The following is a 17,006-nucleotide window of genomic DNA, read 5'->3' as shown; positions in this document are numbered from 1 at the left end:
CGCACAGTCAACAAGCAGAATCAGCCGGTAAAGAATAGGCCCATGACTGAGGCCCTTCTCTGAGCAGAGACATAACAATCCCCACCTGTTGGGGCTCGGACCCAGAGGAACAAGGCCACAAGCAAAAAAACAACTTACAAGCCTCCCAGAAGACAAAGAATATTTTTTTTGGTCCCCCAAAAACACCTCGGGTAATGGGCATTTAGGTTCAGGTACTGGAACAGTGGACACAACCAACCGCTGCTCATGATGGCTGAGACACCCCGACAGGTCCTGAACCATCCTGGCCAGTTCACGAATCTGACCGGTAATCCTATTGTAATCCATTCACACCGTGGATTCCACCTCAAAAAACACAGGAAAACATTTTTTGGGCTAGTATTTATGTTACAATACTAATAGTGTGCACAGCTACGCACTGCGAGGAACTCCCTGACCCTCACCCACGCCAATGTCCCTTCCTGGAGGTAGCCCCAAAGGTGAAGAGGTCCAGGCTGCAAACACTGACCCTACGCTGCCTAGTGGCAGGACAGGAAGGAACCGCCATACCTATGCAGATGACAATTTACTAGTACCAACAGGCTAGGTCGATAGAATAAATCAACACGACAGGAAAACCGCAGAACACAGGCAGAGCTGGATCGACACAAGGTAACTTTCACTGGAGTAGGACCGAAGTCAGACACACAGAGGACGGAACCAATAACTGGCAACTGCTATCAACAGCTGCCAGACTATATTCAGGAGTCTCCGCCCCTTGGGCAGAGACAAATCAAGTCTATAACTCACAGAGGTAGGGCGCACACGCCACTCATAGCAGGCACGCGCACAGCCGCGTGCGCCACCTGCCGCGCGCACATCGGAGCACGGCACCACCACACGCCTACCCGAACGTGGGCGCAACACCATCCCAGAATGCTGCGGCGAACTGCGCCACTGCTACCCGTGGTCCCTGACCGGCCTCATGATAACACATTTACAGGATTATTACAAATGATCTTCCTGATGTGAAATACTCATAACTCATGTTTAATTATCAAAAAATTGCTAGTAAAATCATCATGACAGCTCATTTTTATGTGTTTCTGTTGAGTAATTTCAAGGAATCCCAAAGCGTTTTCCCACCCAAAATAAATAAGAGCTGGGGAGTGCGCGGGTGGCTGGGAAATTGGATTGGAAAGGGTTAAGACGTGAAAGTCTTTGATGTTGACTCAAACAGGGTAAATCATTTCCCTGGCCTAGAATTCTGTTTTCCACTGCATATAAAATGTAAAATCTAGTTGTACATGTAAAATAAAGTTTATATTTAAATTGTCCACACTTACTTAACCCCCTTCTTCCCCCTAGTGCTGTTGTATGGAGTGTGTTTTTCTGAAGTTTTGGTGTCTTCAGCCACATCGAGTGTCACTACTGCTATAATTATGGTAATAGCTTTTCTCCATTTCAGTGATTTTTGTCAAAATAAAATAATTATAGCTATCAGCCCCTAAAATTATGTGAAAGATGACATTCTGATTACAGGGTCATCTAAAATCAAGGTTGTACGAGTATTAAGTTTTATCACCTGGCCATAGGATAAGCGATAAAAGTCTGATAGGTAAAAGTCTCAGCTGAAACCTCCACCAATCCTGAGAAACGGGTCTGCCCCGCCCCCAACCCCCACCCATATAGGTGATAAAAGTCAATTCTGGTACAACCCCTTTAACCCTTCATGATTGGTTGCTGTATGATAAGTTGTGCTTGTAATAACAGATTGTTGGTAATTGTTACAGAACACAAATATGTGCTTGTACAGAGTAACAACAGCATGTAAAATGTGAGCATGATCCATGGAGCAAATGTTATCTTCCACTTTCCTTAGGCTAAATTCCAAGCTGTTAGTCAGGGCCCACTGGGCAGTATGTGTGTTCATTTATATGCTTTATAGATAAACCATAATGGAATTTCTTGCCTCTGGGGTTTTGCTTAAAGAAGGGGGATATAATTTAATGAGAGTCCTTGAAGAAAAGAAGCTGAGTCATCAATCAAATGGAAACCAGACCTCCTGAAAATAAATGGAGAAGAAATAGCAGACTGTGCATTTTTAAAACACACAATATTTAGTCTGTAGCTGTCTTCTTATTGCTGGTCTTGCTTTTTAGTGAACAAGTATTTCCTCTGTGGATGAAAGTTATACTTAATTACAGTGTCATGTTGAAGTGTGGCTTCCTAGGCTATAATCACATACGTTATTATTTTTGGTGTAGTCCGTATGACTATCGGTAAGTTCTCTTCAAACATTTTGTGTTTTCACTACAATGGTATAGAGGGTTAATTAAAAAGGCGGTTCATGGATCCCATTGAGGCCTTGACCAACCAGCTTCGGTCTCTGGCTATTGAGGTTGCTGAGATTAAGCAACAATGCTTAGGCGGAATAGGTTTAATTAAGGAACCTAAACTGGACCTGCCAGATCATTTTCCTGGTAAAAGGCAAGAGTTTTTTTTGCATTCAAAGAATCCTGCAAATTGTACTTCAAACTGCGCCCTTTGTCCTCAGGTGATGAGTCTCAGAAGGTTGGGATGGTGATTTCTAGGTTTCAGGGAGACCCTCAGGCTTGGGCCTTTTCATTACCTCCCACCTCTGAAGCTTTATTGTCAGTGGATACATTTTTTTTGGCTTTGGGTCTGATCTACGATGACTCCGATAGGGTATCTTTGGCGGAAGGTAAGATTCGAGGCTTACGTCAGGGAAAATCACCCATTAAAGACTTTTGTGCTGAGTTTCACCATTGGGCAAATGATCTACAGTGGAATGTTCCCGCATTGCAGAGTCAATTTTGCTTTGCACTTAGCAACCAGATTAAAGATCTAATGTGAGAGCTGTGAGAAGGGAGAAGTAGGGAAGCAGAGGTCGCTGTTTTTTCTGTGGTCGTAAAGGACACTTCATTCAGGTGTGTCCTTTTCGGGGGTCTCAGTCAGGAAACTAGCTGGCCTGGAGGTTATGGGGAAGTTCCCTTTTGGGCCCACAAATTGCCTGGATATCATCCTCCAGGTTGGTCCTTCCCGCAGAGATTCTTATTGCTGGGCATAGTTGTCAGGTGACAATTTTTTTTGGATAGTGGAGCCAGGGTCAATTTAATTCATCATGAGGTGGACAAATGTCTAAGACTTAATATTAGACCCTTGGACTGCTTGATACCTGTGTCAGCCATTTATTCCACCCCACTGTCCGAAAGGGTTTTAAAAAATTTGTTTCGGATGTGTGTTTAAAGATTAGGTCATTCCATACAGAGAAAATAGTGTTGTTTGTCATGGAGTCTCTTCTTACACAGGTGGTGTTAGGTTTGCCATGGCTGAAGTTGCACAACCCAGTGGTGGACTGGGAAAAGGAAGACGTTGTTCAGTGGAATCTTTCCTGTAGACAGAATTACATGTCAGTTAATGTCTCTGCGGTACAAACTGAGGAATTGCCTGAATGCACCAAGGATTTTTCTGTCATCTTAACTAAGGAGGGAGCATATAAGTTACCACCTAATAGGGAGGGGGATTGCACTATTGGCCTCATTCCAAATTGAAAGCTACCTGTCACATGTATAATGTGTCAGGTCCAAAGAGGCAGGCCCGCAAGAAGTATATTGCTGACAGCTTGAGAAAGACATCCAATTTGCCAGTAGCTGCCGGTTTCTTCTTTTTCAAGAAGATAAATGGGTGTCTGCGACCATGTCTGGACTTTAGGGAACTTAATAAGATCACTAAGCGCAACCTTTATCCGTTACTGCTTATTCCTGACTTGTTTAGCCAGTTAATGGGTGCCCACTGGTTGTCTAAGTTGGACTTGCTGGGGGGGGGGAGGGGGCATACAACTTAATACGGATCAGAGAGGGGGATAAATGGAAGACAGCCTTCAACACTCCCGATGGTTATTTTGAAAATCTTGTGATGCCTTTTGGTTTGACCAATGCTCCCGCAGTGTTTCAAGCTTTCATAAATGAGGTACTTCAGAAGTTCATTGGACGTTTTGTGTGGGTTTATGTGGATGACATTCTTATTTTTTCCACTGATTGATTGTCATATTGTGTACATTTGACAGGTGTTGCAAGCTCTCTGTGAAAACAATCTATTTGCCAAGGTAATGATTCGTATGTGTATATATGTTTGTGGTTTTTTATGAATTGTTGTACTTAAAAAAGGCCTATGTTTGTGAAAGCCGAAACGCGTTGTACTGAATAAATTTGTGGAACGTCTACTTCGTTGCCGACCACGATTTATACGCCTACTGGGATCGGGGGTGCCTGAGCCTGGGCACCCCTGTGAAGTAAGTTTATTGCCTTGTCGCTACTTCTCTAGTAGGAATACCGCTGGAGTGCTGAGAGTTTTTTTCTGTTATCAATTGTTCTTTTCTCTGCCCTACTCTATGCCCAGAGCACACTCAGGACGCTCTCCCGCATCTCATGGGATATCACTATGATCGGCGGATGCTCTCCATGACCCACTGATATTCTGGATTATCTTTCTATTGGCATTGCATATCCTTGTTTGTATGATATATCGGGTGGATTCACTCCCGCCCGACCACAAGTTCTGTTACTTTATTGAACCCTCCCACCTTATCTCCCTTTGGAGCGCCGCCTCAGAACTTTTATATTTGCCAAGAGAGAGAGGTATTTTTGCTGTACAGGAGATTACCTTACTGGGGCATGTTATAACCCCAGAGGGATTTAAGATGGACCCTGGGTAGAGCTGAGCTGTTTTGAACTGGGTTCGGCCTGAGAATTTGAAGGCACTTCAAAGATTCTTGGGGTTCACAAATAATTATCGTAAGTTTATACGCAGGTTTTTGGAGAAGGTCAAACCTTTGACCGAAATAACAAAAAAAAGTCCTTTTCTTCTGAATAGTCTCTGAAAGCAATTCACGCATTTGAGACTTAAAAAATGTGTTTTGCGTCTGCTTCTATTCTTCTACAGCCAGATTCATCCACACCATTAGTTGTTGAGGTGGATGCTTCAAAGGTCGGGGGGGGGGGCTGTTCTGTCTCAAGGCACTGGCAAATTGAAGAATCTTCGCCCTTGTGCATTTTTTTCACGAAAGTTTACTTCTACCAAACAGAATTATGACATTGGTGACAAAGAGTTGTTGGCCATTTAAATAGGCTTTCGAGGAGTGGCGGCACCTTCTGGAAGGGGCTCAACATAAGGTGACAGTTATCACCGATCACAAGAATCTGATATATTTAGAATCAGCGAAGAGACCTAACCCTAGACAGGCACGGTGGTTGTTGTTTTTTGCTCGTTTTGATTTTGTGGTCACCTACCAGCCTAGTAGTTGAATTATCAGGGCAGATGCAGTGGTCTCAGTCGGGAAACTAGTGCACCTCTCCAGGGGTTCCTAGAGATAGTCAGGGGCAGAGGAAGACAGCGGGGCTGCCCTTAGGACAATAACTCTGCTTGCAGGCAGGGTCTTTTCACCTCCCTGTTTGTTAAGGGACAGTTTTTTTCCATCTTCCCGGAGTGGTGCTCACTGTCCTGCATTGCAGAGTGTATAATTCTTGCATTCAGTGTGAATGTCACCCTACGCCCATGCTGAGGGCTGTGCTCTTGTGCTGCAAGGACATGACAATGGTGTGATCAGGGACATTGGGCTCTGTTCACATCACATTCTTGCATTCTTCCATGAAAACAGGATGCAGTGGTATGTAAAAGGGCACAAAAATTATGTTCACATTAAGGCCTGTATATAGTAACAGACAAGTGACTTTCCTCAGACTCAGAATTTTGAGAAACTACCTGGCACTACCCCAAACTATCCAGGCAATCCCTGACACACAAAATTTCAGGCGCGCTCTAAAAATGCACCTCTTCAGGGAGGTATACAACATCTCCTAAACCAAACCCCTCGGTACTCCCCCTGATAACATGCTCCCTGTCCTAGTGAGTGCAATCCCTGCTAGCCGTAATCAACCGCCCCTGACAGTCACACTGATTCAGTCACTATACAGCCTGACCATTGTCTGTGTGTACAGCATCCCTCACTCTCTACCTCGCCATACTGTGCACATCTCCAGCCCCTTTACCTTCTGTATCACCCCATTATCTGTAGTATGTAAGCTCGTTGGAGCAGCACCCTCACCCCTACTGTTTCGATCAATTGATTACTACATGTAACCGTGGTTTTTGTACTTCTGTCATTCTGCATCCCCCTGTTTTTGTAAGCGCTGTGGAATATGTTGGCGCCATATAAATAAGGATTATTATTATTACTGTATTCTTTTAGAAAGCCAACCCTGTACATTCTTAGACGGGAACCATTTTTGGTTTTATTGAACTGACGTTACCCTTATTTGATTATACTCTGTATGTTTAAACTGTATTCTCAGAATTTTGACAAAAATATACATACTTGATCTGTAATGCTGGTCCCAGAGATATCAATGGAAATAAGTGAAGTCATATTCCCAAGGAGTTCAATGCCAGAGTCAGTCACATTTTCGCAGAAACGGAGACTTAGGAAGTTTAGATTATGGCACCTACAATTAGAAGATTACTTAGCATAAGCAGATGTAACATTTCATGACTTTACAGTGTACAAATTTGAGGTTAATCTGTATCAGTTTTAAGAATATTCCAGTAAAGAACCTTTAGATTAATTATGTCAATTACTTTTTGGAGGATTTCTTCATGTTATTTTTCAGTTATTTTCACTTTCCAGTAAAATAGTCTAAATGATTATCTTGTATCTTTAAGGGGTTGTACCAAGATATAGTTACCCCTATCCACAGGATACGGGATGACTTCATGATTGGCCTGATTTGTTAGAACTACCACCAATCCCTAGAACAGGATGAATGGAGCAGAGGACATGCGTGTTCCATTCATTTCAATGACAGCACTGAAAACTGCCAAGTACACATTGGCTGGAGCTGTAGTGGGGGCTCTGATCAAATAGATGTAGCATAGTTTGTAAGTTGACATGATCAACTAATCAGTTGCTTAAAAAGACTAAACTCCTCATGAATATTCCCTGGCAGCCTTTTTGTGAAGATACACAGATAACAGTCAGGACAGCTCTAACATAAGTTCCAGGAAGAAAATTACAGTCACATAGTACAGATATATTTATTAGATTTTTTTTCATAATGATTTCTCAAAGAACATAAAAAAACAGTACTCAAAACTCTGTAAGTAATTCTACAGCAATTTTACTGGGGTTTTCTAAACCTTCACATTACACCATCTGAAATACATGGCAATTTCCACACAAAATCCAACTGAGAGAGAATGGCGCAGATTTAAATTTACACAGCATGCTTGCAAACTACGCTGAATATGAAATGCTGTTTAGGTTTTTTTTTTTTGTTTTCAGGGTACATTTTTTGTTTTGGTATAATCTTTTTAGTACTGAAGTCTTGATCGATACTGATTCTAATTTATGAGACTGTCGGGGCATTTTCACACGGTGGAATCTGTGTTGGATTTTTCCATGTGGATTCCACCTCTAAATCTGTGGCAGAAATCCATAGTTAGGCCTTTTTCAATGTGCAAATTCCACATGTGGAATTACCAACATGGATTTGGCATGGAATCGCCTTTTTTATGAAGTGACCTGTCATTTTTTTAAACAGAGTTCAAATATAATATGGTGCAGATGACCCTTAAAAGCAATTTAATGCAGATTTGATCTGGATTCCACATCAAATCCGCAGAACTGAAACACTGTGTGGACTGACTCGTAGGCCCAATGTCCACTTGCTCGCACGGATTCCACTGCTAATTCCCACAGCGGAATATAGCCGTGCCCGCGGACATTGGGAGAAAAAAAGGTTTTCTTACATCTCTGGCTCCAGCGCAGATCTTCTTTCCTCAGCACGTGCCGGATGCATGCGCAGTGCATTTTTAAAAAAATGTTCTGCTTTCCCATGCCGCGGACATGACAGCTTCCATTGACTTCAATAGAAGCCAGCCCACAGGATCTGCAGACAAAAATGGAGCATGCTGTGACTTCTTCCCGTGCGTGCAATCCACACGCTAAGAAAAAAAAAATCACATTCACGTGCTTTAAATTGCCCTGTGGATGCTAATGCATCCCTATGGGTGCAAATCTCCCGCGTGGATTTTATAATTAAAATCTGCATGTGGACATTGGGCCTAAGTGTTTGTCCAAGAGGGAACTTAAATGTTTAAATTGTAATTTATTACATTGTATTGGAATACTTATGTGACCACATAGTTGTAAATGTACTTAAGGGGTCTCTCACACAGGCGTTATCTGTGCGCTGTAAGCTAATCTCCCATATGGGGAGCATGCAGCAGTATACAATGCATTGCATACTGCTGTGTGCAAACAAATCCCCATACACTATCGGGGCATGCATGTGTATGTAATATGCGCCAAGGTAGTGCATGTCGTGTTCTTTCTTGTGCACATGTGCGAGGCACCGTTGAAAATAATGTAAAGTTATGTACTGCATTAGTAAACGCTTATGTGAGAGAGCCTTAAATGACAGCTCTTAGTAACATATATTAGAAATGCGGGGTTTAAGGGGTTAAATTACATCCAAGAGGTGGAGAAGTTACTTCCATCTCCTAATCCAAAGGCTTTAATGAAATAACAGTATATCAGCTAATCACTGCAGACATGAAAGTTCCTATCCATAAAACACATTACTTCTATCATACCTCTCATAACTTAAATAACTTTTGCTGGCAGCACTGGATGGTATTATAGCAGAAGTTCAACACTTCAAAATACTCACAATTTTGCAAAGCTGTCCTAGAAGTTAAAAATGCATAGTGACCAAGAAAAAACACCCTATAAAATTTACTCCAGCAGTTTATTTCTGTTTGGAAAGTGGAGCTAGTGTCTGCAGAACTGGCAAGAGCGCCGATGACATCAGAACCATTAATGTGTGTCCAAAACAAATCACATTGAACTGATTTCTACACCCACAAATATGGAGCACATTTCAGAGTACTCATGATACAAACCAACAAAAGTACAACCATGTTATCCACAGATGTATCTGTATGTGTAACAAGCTCATATATGTTATCTCAAAAAGATAAGTGAGGGTGCTCTTAGAGAGAACGCTGTCGTTCATGAGCCAAAGTATGATAATCATTCTGTCTAAATGCGAGCCAACAACCGAATGATGAACAAGAATCGTTCGCTTTTCGCTCATTGTCATTTTATGCAGGTATAAAACCATTGTTGGCTGGTTCACTTATCGTTCAGTTCAAACAGTAATTGTTCAGTCTTTCACAGTCACTTATACAGCGAATGTGAAAGACTGAATGATTCTCCTTTGGATGAGCCAGCAATGTATCTGCCTGTTTAAACAGGCTGCACAAAAGCGAATGGGCTAGCAGTGACGTCACTCGCTAGTTCAAATGAGAACCGGCCCATCTGAAAGGACTCTAAGGCTGCATGCACAATCACAGCCATTGCATATTGCATTGAATGGCTGTGATTGGCTGAGCCGTGGCGCTCAAGAACCAATCACTACCAACACTTCTTGGAGGCGGGGAATTTGAACCTCCAGTCCAAGAAGGGCTGACAGAAAACTAAAGACAAGTGCATTAGCAAAGAGGAGACACAAGCCGGAACTGACAGCGCCTTTTAGGTGATGTATTTTTTTTTTTTCTGTGGTCCATGGGGAAATATGGGCTACAAAAAAAAAATCACAAATCCCGGCTGTATATAGCATGCCAGGATTTTGTATTCTAGCAACTTCGCCGGCTGCAAAACATCCCTCATCTGAAAGAACCCATTTAAAACCATGGGCTTTTCATCCATGCGTCTTTGTAGCACTGTCACATTGCTACAAAATTGTGCAATTTTGTAGCCTGTGTGAAAGCGGCCTCACTGCAAACTGAACACTCTTGTGCTGTGGCACTAGTATGACAGAAAGGGAAGGAAAATACTCCTGGAAGTGGCATGCCTACTGCTTCAATTGTATTGGAGCAGGAGGAATGAGGATGATGCAACCTGTGAAAAGGGAAAGAGGCAAAGGGAAGGCTGGCATTTGTCACAGAAGATGGACCCCACGGTAGGGTATTGTCTAGTGGGGAACAGTGAGGCCCAAAGCCTACATGATTGTGGTATGTGATGAGTGCTCACGCTTCCTCTGAGCCAGGGGGATGTTGTGTGTTCTGCTGACCGCACTTTATCAGATCTATGGATAGAGAGGGTCCCTGGGAGCCACACATCCAACTTTGGATGCTGAGCTGTGAGCTAGCATCTTTAGTACAACTCCTGGTGGTCACTGGTCTCTTCAGGAGCCACATGGGATCTTATGTTGGGTGGCCCTGCAGGGGAAGGGTTCTTTCTTTGATACAATAAAGTAGGGCTCCCAGGGGCCACAGGTCATACATCTGTAACCCCCATATTCTATCATTGTGCATCTGCTATCGAGGCCACAGTCTATTGATCATCCCAGTGTGCTAGATCAGGAGGATGGAGGAAATACACAGTGGAGACACTCTATTGTGACAGCTGTATCCCGGATCACATGTAGCAGATCCGAGGATGTCACATCCCTTTGTTACATAGGATTGTTTCTACTGCATTATTTGTACTAACTCATAGTTAATGCAATAGTCAAGTGCTATTCATCGCTCACCTGACTGCTCAGCCACTCACTGACCTTAGTGGACACGTGGTGCTCATGCACAGATGGCCGCTGAGGCCAGGGACTGGCTGAGTGAGCAATGAAAGGAACGTAACCACAGCAGTCAATCCTGGATCAGACCCCAAAAGCAGCAATACTGGACAGGAGAGCAAGTCTTTTTTTGTATTTTACCTTGTTACCTGCCAACCATTTCTAATATAGGACATCCACTTTAAGAGGATATTCAAGAGACACATTTTAGTGATTAAAGATTCATAGGTTGGGGTATGACCGATGATGAGAAAAATCATTTTAGAAAGATCTCGTAATTATACTCTGTACTATGTGAGCTTAGGAAATATTTGGAAGAAAACCCAACTGAACAAGCATGAACTAATAACTTGACGGTCAATTTTAGTGTGTCGTTTTAACTGCTCTTACTTTTGTGCTATCCTCAGAAGCGACAAGTCACTGACACGTAGACAGTTTGTTAAATTTAATTCCCTTATTTTGTTTCCAGAAGGGCCTTCTACAACTTGTCGCACCCCTGGGTCACTGATCCTGGAAAACAAAATGCATTGTTTGGATTACATTTGCACAATGAGAACTTGGAAGTTTTCACATATACGCTTGCAAGAAAAAGTAAGTGAACCGTTTTGGATTGTTGTAAATGTTATCCAAGTGACAATTACAGATAAACACAATCTAACTAAACTAATAACGCACCCCTTATATAAAGGGGGTATCTCACCATAGACAGCCCCTTTCATATTAGAGCCTCTGTGGCTCCTGCTCCCTCTCCCAGATTTTGTGATTAAGCAATGGTCAGCCAGACATATTCCCAGCAGAATCTACTGCAGTACAAAGATATAGACACAATGTTTTGGCATTTCTCAAGCAAAGTCTACAAACAGAAAATTAAACATGAAATGTATTTTGTAAACTTTGAAGTTCTTAATTTATTGTGATATTGTTTCCAACAACGTTCTCTATTGCATTTACTGGATTTCTACAGAAAAACAATAAACAATTAATTAGAACTGCAACATTCATTACTGAACTCGGGTTGATTGTACTATATTTTTTAATGGTGAACTAATACACTGTGAGGAGTGGTGACATGGTACTAATACTTATTGTACTGAGTATTGAAACTACAATTCTTGTGCGTCATAGAGCATATTGAGTAAACATCCACAGGGCAGGGAAAAAAGAAAATAAATTCTTGAATTTATAACTTTTTAGTAGCAATCACCTCCACCAAAGTTTTCAGTAGCTGCAATTAAGATTTACACAACATGTAGAAGGAATTTTGGACCATTCCTCCCTACAAATTTGTTTCAGTTCATCAATATTTCTGGAATGCCTTGCATGCACAGCACTCTTCAAGTCATGCCACAGCATCTCAACAAGGTTAAGATCAGAACTCTGACTTTTTTCCATTCCAAAACACAGATCTTCTTTTTGAACCAACCACTTGAGTTGATTTACTTGTGTCCTTTAGGTCATTTTCTTGTAGCATCACACAATGCCTCTTCAGCGTGAGGTCATGGACTCTTGCTCTTACCTTCCTTTTGTAAAATTTTGATACTCCTTAGAATTCATTGTTCTCTCAATGATCACATGGCGTACAGGTACTGAGGCGTTGATACCGCAACGCCCGTGGACAGGCAGCCTTATAGAGATCCCCTATGACATTGATGTGTCCTAACAGGAAATATGGACGGGGTGTCTCATGAGACAACCATTCAACATTCATAACAACTGTAGGTAAGTTACTGAAAATTCTTCAAAAGTATATTAAGGTATGCCAACCATAAACCAATAAGTTGCCCAGCTATAATGAAATTATTATCTATAAGACAAACAACAGCAAGGAAGCAACGATCTCCTAAGTGTTAACTAAATGATAAACTCGCAGCTTTTGTATCATCTTACCTAATGCAGTCTGCTACATTCAATACAGTTATATTCTTCAGTGATGCAAGCGCCTTAAGACCGATATCAGTAATTTTCTGGCAATCGGTGATATAAATGTGATTCAGGTTAGGATTGGATCTGCTAATTGCTTTGATGCTACCATCAGTAATCCAACTGTTTCCTGTTGGAAAAAAATATATTATTAACCCTTTGCAATCCAATTTTGGATTCAGGGTTTCCTAGGGGGCTTTCTCTTTCTTCCCTTATACAATGGCGCCATCTGCTGGCTAGAGCCAGTACTGCGATATGGGACATGCTGGAGAGGCCCCTGACAACAGAGCGGCCACTAATATACAGTAAAAATACCCTGCCGGACGTCTTCCGACATAGGAGCTGTACAGGCTTCAATCAGAATGTCTTCAGACCTCAGACAGTGGATTAATGAAGATATTGTTTTGTGAAAGTGTTCTCCCCCACCCTTTGGTGATGTTCCTGTTTTGTTGCATTACAGTCTAACATTAAGAAAAAGGTTTGGTACCGTGTTAGCCAGTAGAGCAAAATGTGATTGTTTCCAGCAAGAGAAACCAAGAAATCTTGTAGATATGATACCTTTTAATGGCTAACAAAAATACATGATGTTAATCTGAGCTTCCGAATCTATGCAGGGTTCTTCAGGCTTAAAAATTAAAATAGATTTTGGGAGAGATTGTACCATATAATTCTGTTATTCTTCTATCCCATTTGATTCTAATTCCATTAGGCCACCTGCACACAGGCATATTTTTGCTGGGGAATCCATGACCAATGTATGCACTGCGGATCCTCAGCAAATATCGTCCATAGCATGCTATGGGAAATCGATTCTTCCTGCACACGAGCAGAAAACCAATTGCGGTTTCCGCTCATAGAGAAAAAAAATCGCAGTATGCTCCATCTTTGTAGGGATTATGCGTGGACGGTTTCAATTGTGGACAGGTCGTGGATTTTAGGTCACCACCTACCGATGGCGTGGGACAAAATAAATTAGGGAAAAAAAATCTGTACTGCACATGTCCAACAGCAAGCCGCCAGGTCCATCTGCAGTACAGATAAAGAAGTGAAAATACAGGTATGCCAGGGACCCCACTGCTGTCGGAATCCAGCACTGTCGTGTGCAATCAGCCTTAGCTTAACACATAGACACTGGCATTTTTCCCCATTCTTCTAGGTAAGACTAATCCAGCCCCTTCAACTTGAATGGGTTGGCTTAATGTACAGCAGTCTTCAAGTCATGCCATAGATTTTCCATTGGATTAAGGTCCAGGCTTTGACCAGGCCATTCCAAGACATTTACATATTTCCCCTTAAACAACTCTGGTGTAGTTTTAGCAGTATTTTTAGTGTTATTGTCCTGCTGGAAAGTGAACTTCCGCCCCAGTCTCAAAGCTCTGACAGATGGAAACTGGTTTTCTCAAGAATTACCCTGTACTTACTGCCATCCATCTTTCCTTCAATCCAGTCCCTGAAAAGCATCCCCACAGCATGCTGCTGCCACCACTATACTTCAGTGTGGTGAATGGGAAATGTTGAGTTTGCGCCATATATAATGCTTCCTATGATGGACAAAAAGCTTAGTTTGAGTCTCATCTAACCAGAGACCCCTCTTAACCGTGTTTGGGGAGTCTCCCACATGCTGTTTAGCAAACTCCAAATTGTTTTCTTAGGTTTTTCTTTAAGCAATGGCTTTTTTTTGCCACTCTTCCATAAAGACCCACTCTATGGTGTGTGCAGCTTATAGTGGTCCTATGGACAGAACCCTCCATCTCCAGTGTGGATCTTTGGAGCTCCATCAAAGTTATCATTGGTGTCTGTCGAATCTGTGATTAATACCCTCTTTGCCTTGTCTGTGAGTTTTGGCGAGTGTCCGTCTCCTGTCAGGGTTTTTTTGTGCCATATTCTTTTCATTTTTGTTAAAATTGATTTATTGGTCCTCTGTGGGATGTTCAAAGTTTGGAATAGTTTTTTTTTTTATAACCCAACCCTGATCTATATATGTATCTCTGACCTGTTTAGAGATTTCCTTGGTCTTCATGTGACTTGTTTAGTGGTCTTACAGACTTGTGGGCCCTATTTTGTTAGGTCTATTACATAAATTCTAAAATTAATTTTAATTCCAGGTGTAATGTAACGAAAGGGGAAAACACCAAGGGAAAAGATAAGACACTATATTAAGGTAAAAGAAGTTAAAATGGAAAATTTTTGCAGTGTCCTACCTTCAATCCTGATCTTAACCAGCTTCCGTCCTTGCGCCAGAATTTTGAAAGCTGAGTCAGAAAGATGTGGTGAGCCCAGTAAAGATATAGACACAATGTTTTGGCATTTCTCAAGCAAAGTCTACAAACAGAAAATTAAACATGAAATGTACTTTGCAAACTTTGAAGTTCTTAATTTATTGTGATCTTGTTTCCAACAACGTTCTCTATTGCATGTAATAGATTTCTACAGGAGAACAATAAACAGCTAATTATAACTGCAACATCCATTACTGAACTCGGGTTGATTGCACTGTGTGTTTTTATGGTGAACTAATGCACTGCGATGAGTGGCAATATGATTGTACTGAGTGTGAAAACTCTGTTGTTGATCTGTGTATATAGATATCTGCATACAGGGCTCATATATAGAATAAAGCTGCAGAACCTTTGGCAACAATATAGTCACATAAATTCTGCACCACAGAGGAGAGGGATTGACATTGTGGAGAAAGGTAATAAAGGGAAGTATGGGGGGTCTGTGAGAATTGAGGGGCATGGAGGCCACTCTGTGTGTACCATTGAGAGCAGTGTGTGGGATAGAGGGGTGGCATCGTGGAGAGATCTATGTGAGATTGGGGTCCTTTTTTGTTTAATCTGAATTAATTTTGGGGTCTGGTGTCTGTATTTAGGGTTCTGGTTTGAATAAATTATAAAGTCTAATCTGAGGTCTTAATTTATTTGATTGGGATCTGAACTAATTTAGGAGTCTGATCTGGGATCTCATTAATTTAGGGGTCTGGTCTGAGGTTGGAATCAATTTTGAGGTGTGATCAGTGGTCTGAATTCATTTTACAATTTGGTCTGGAGCCCATTTAAATTTTTTGGTATGAAACTGCTCCTTTTGTGGCTATGCTCCTGCTTTCATTATCAGATGTCCTCAGGCATGATTATATCTGGAGCACAGTGTTTGGCAGAATGAGGCTGTGCTCTAGGTACACTTATGGGGGCATCATGGGCAGCAGGAGGCATTATTATTTGTAGTAGCAGGATGACGGTATTAAATAATTGGAGTTTGTGTTGCTAAAGGAGGTAGTGATGGCTGCAGAAGCTGGGAAGCAAACTCAGCAGTCTTCAAAAGCTGCTGTCATATAGTACTGGGCCCACCCCTACCCCCACAAAAAATTCAGTCAATGAATTAACTACACATACCCCAAAATAGTTAATAAAAAAATCACAACTCATCTCCTCACAACCAAAAAAAATACTGTGACAGAAAAGCAGCTGTGGACCCATTGTGTCACAGACTGATTTGACTTTAGGATTCTCCAAAGGGCAGCACCTGGAGGTGCTCTGGTTTTTGCCCTTTAGCACCTTCAGTTTGGATCTGGTCTTCACTGCAGGGACTCCCAGACCACTACCAAAACAGTAGTCTCAGTTCTGTGGCAGGTGGCGCAGGCAGGTCAGGAGCACCGTAGTGTGGTAGTGAAGAAGCAGGCATAGTTAATATACAAAACCAATTTCAGGATAAGTGGAGATCTTGTACAATGGTATGCCAGGCAAAGGATCAAGGCAGGCAGCAAACAGACAAGCCGAGGTCAGGATAGGAGAAGATGGGAAAGCTGGATGAATCAAGCACCAGGAGTCAGTCAGAATACAGCAACAACTTTGTAGAACTATATGGAACTAATTTGCTCAGGCACCCTCCAGTGGGGAAAGGTGTCTTAAATAACCGAAGGCATGTTCAGATTGGCCGGGGATGGAAAAGATGGACACTTACTGGCCCTTTAAGAGGTAAGTTGAGTGTGCACCTCCTACATATGGAAGTGACAGATCCCAAAGGAACCTTACAGTTGGTATGGATCCTGGCACTAAGACTTCACCAAGTCACAACATACAAAGGAGAGGGTGAATACTGTCAAATTTAAAACATAACTTTTAATAGAATAAAGATAAAATATATGATACCTCAATAAGTGATGATAATCAAAATTTCAACATGCCAGAAACACATATTGATGATATGGCCATAATTGTATTCCGTCTCCCACATGTAGGGAATACTTTTTCTTCCTTGCTGCCATACATAAGTTATTGCTGCTATATGCAGCTTTTGTTGGCCAAATGTTTTCAGCAATTTGGACGGGTCAACAGGAGTGGTAAGATCTAATTCCATCATTACTACTGAAGCCAGATTGCCGTAGGTGAATATCATATGGCTATTCATCTTTTATATACATGTGTTATGGCATTATGAATGCGGTCATGTTCA

General features: G+C 41.8%; 1 protein-coding gene across 3 annotated transcripts in view; it reads right to left on the bottom strand.

Moving 5' to 3' along the window:
* FBXL13 (F-box and leucine rich repeat protein 13) overlaps nt 1-17,006 on the bottom strand; it is a 159,693-nt gene that overhangs the window by 21,376 nt on the left and 121,311 nt on the right. For all 3 annotated transcript variants that reach the window (XM_066591982.1, XM_066591984.1, XM_066591983.1), the window contains exons 14-17: nt 14,756-14,876; nt 12,522-12,684; nt 11,025-11,144; nt 6,377-6,503 (exon numbers count right to left, since the gene is read on the bottom strand). In XM_066591982.1, the coding sequence (XP_066448079.1) occupies nt 6,377-6,503; nt 11,025-11,144; nt 12,522-12,684; nt 14,756-14,876 (531 nt within the window). The remainder of the gene's footprint in view (nt 1-6,376; nt 6,504-11,024; nt 11,145-12,521; nt 12,685-14,755; nt 14,877-17,006) is intronic.

The sequence above is a fragment of the Eleutherodactylus coqui genome, chromosome 2, assembly GCF_035609145.1.
Source record: "Eleutherodactylus coqui strain aEleCoq1 chromosome 2, aEleCoq1.hap1, whole genome shotgun sequence".
Taxonomy (NCBI): Eukaryota; Metazoa; Chordata; class Amphibia; order Anura; family Eleutherodactylidae; genus Eleutherodactylus; species Eleutherodactylus coqui.
Note: the sequence above shows the minus strand (reverse complement) of the source record. Positions and strands in the feature narration are given on the sequence as shown.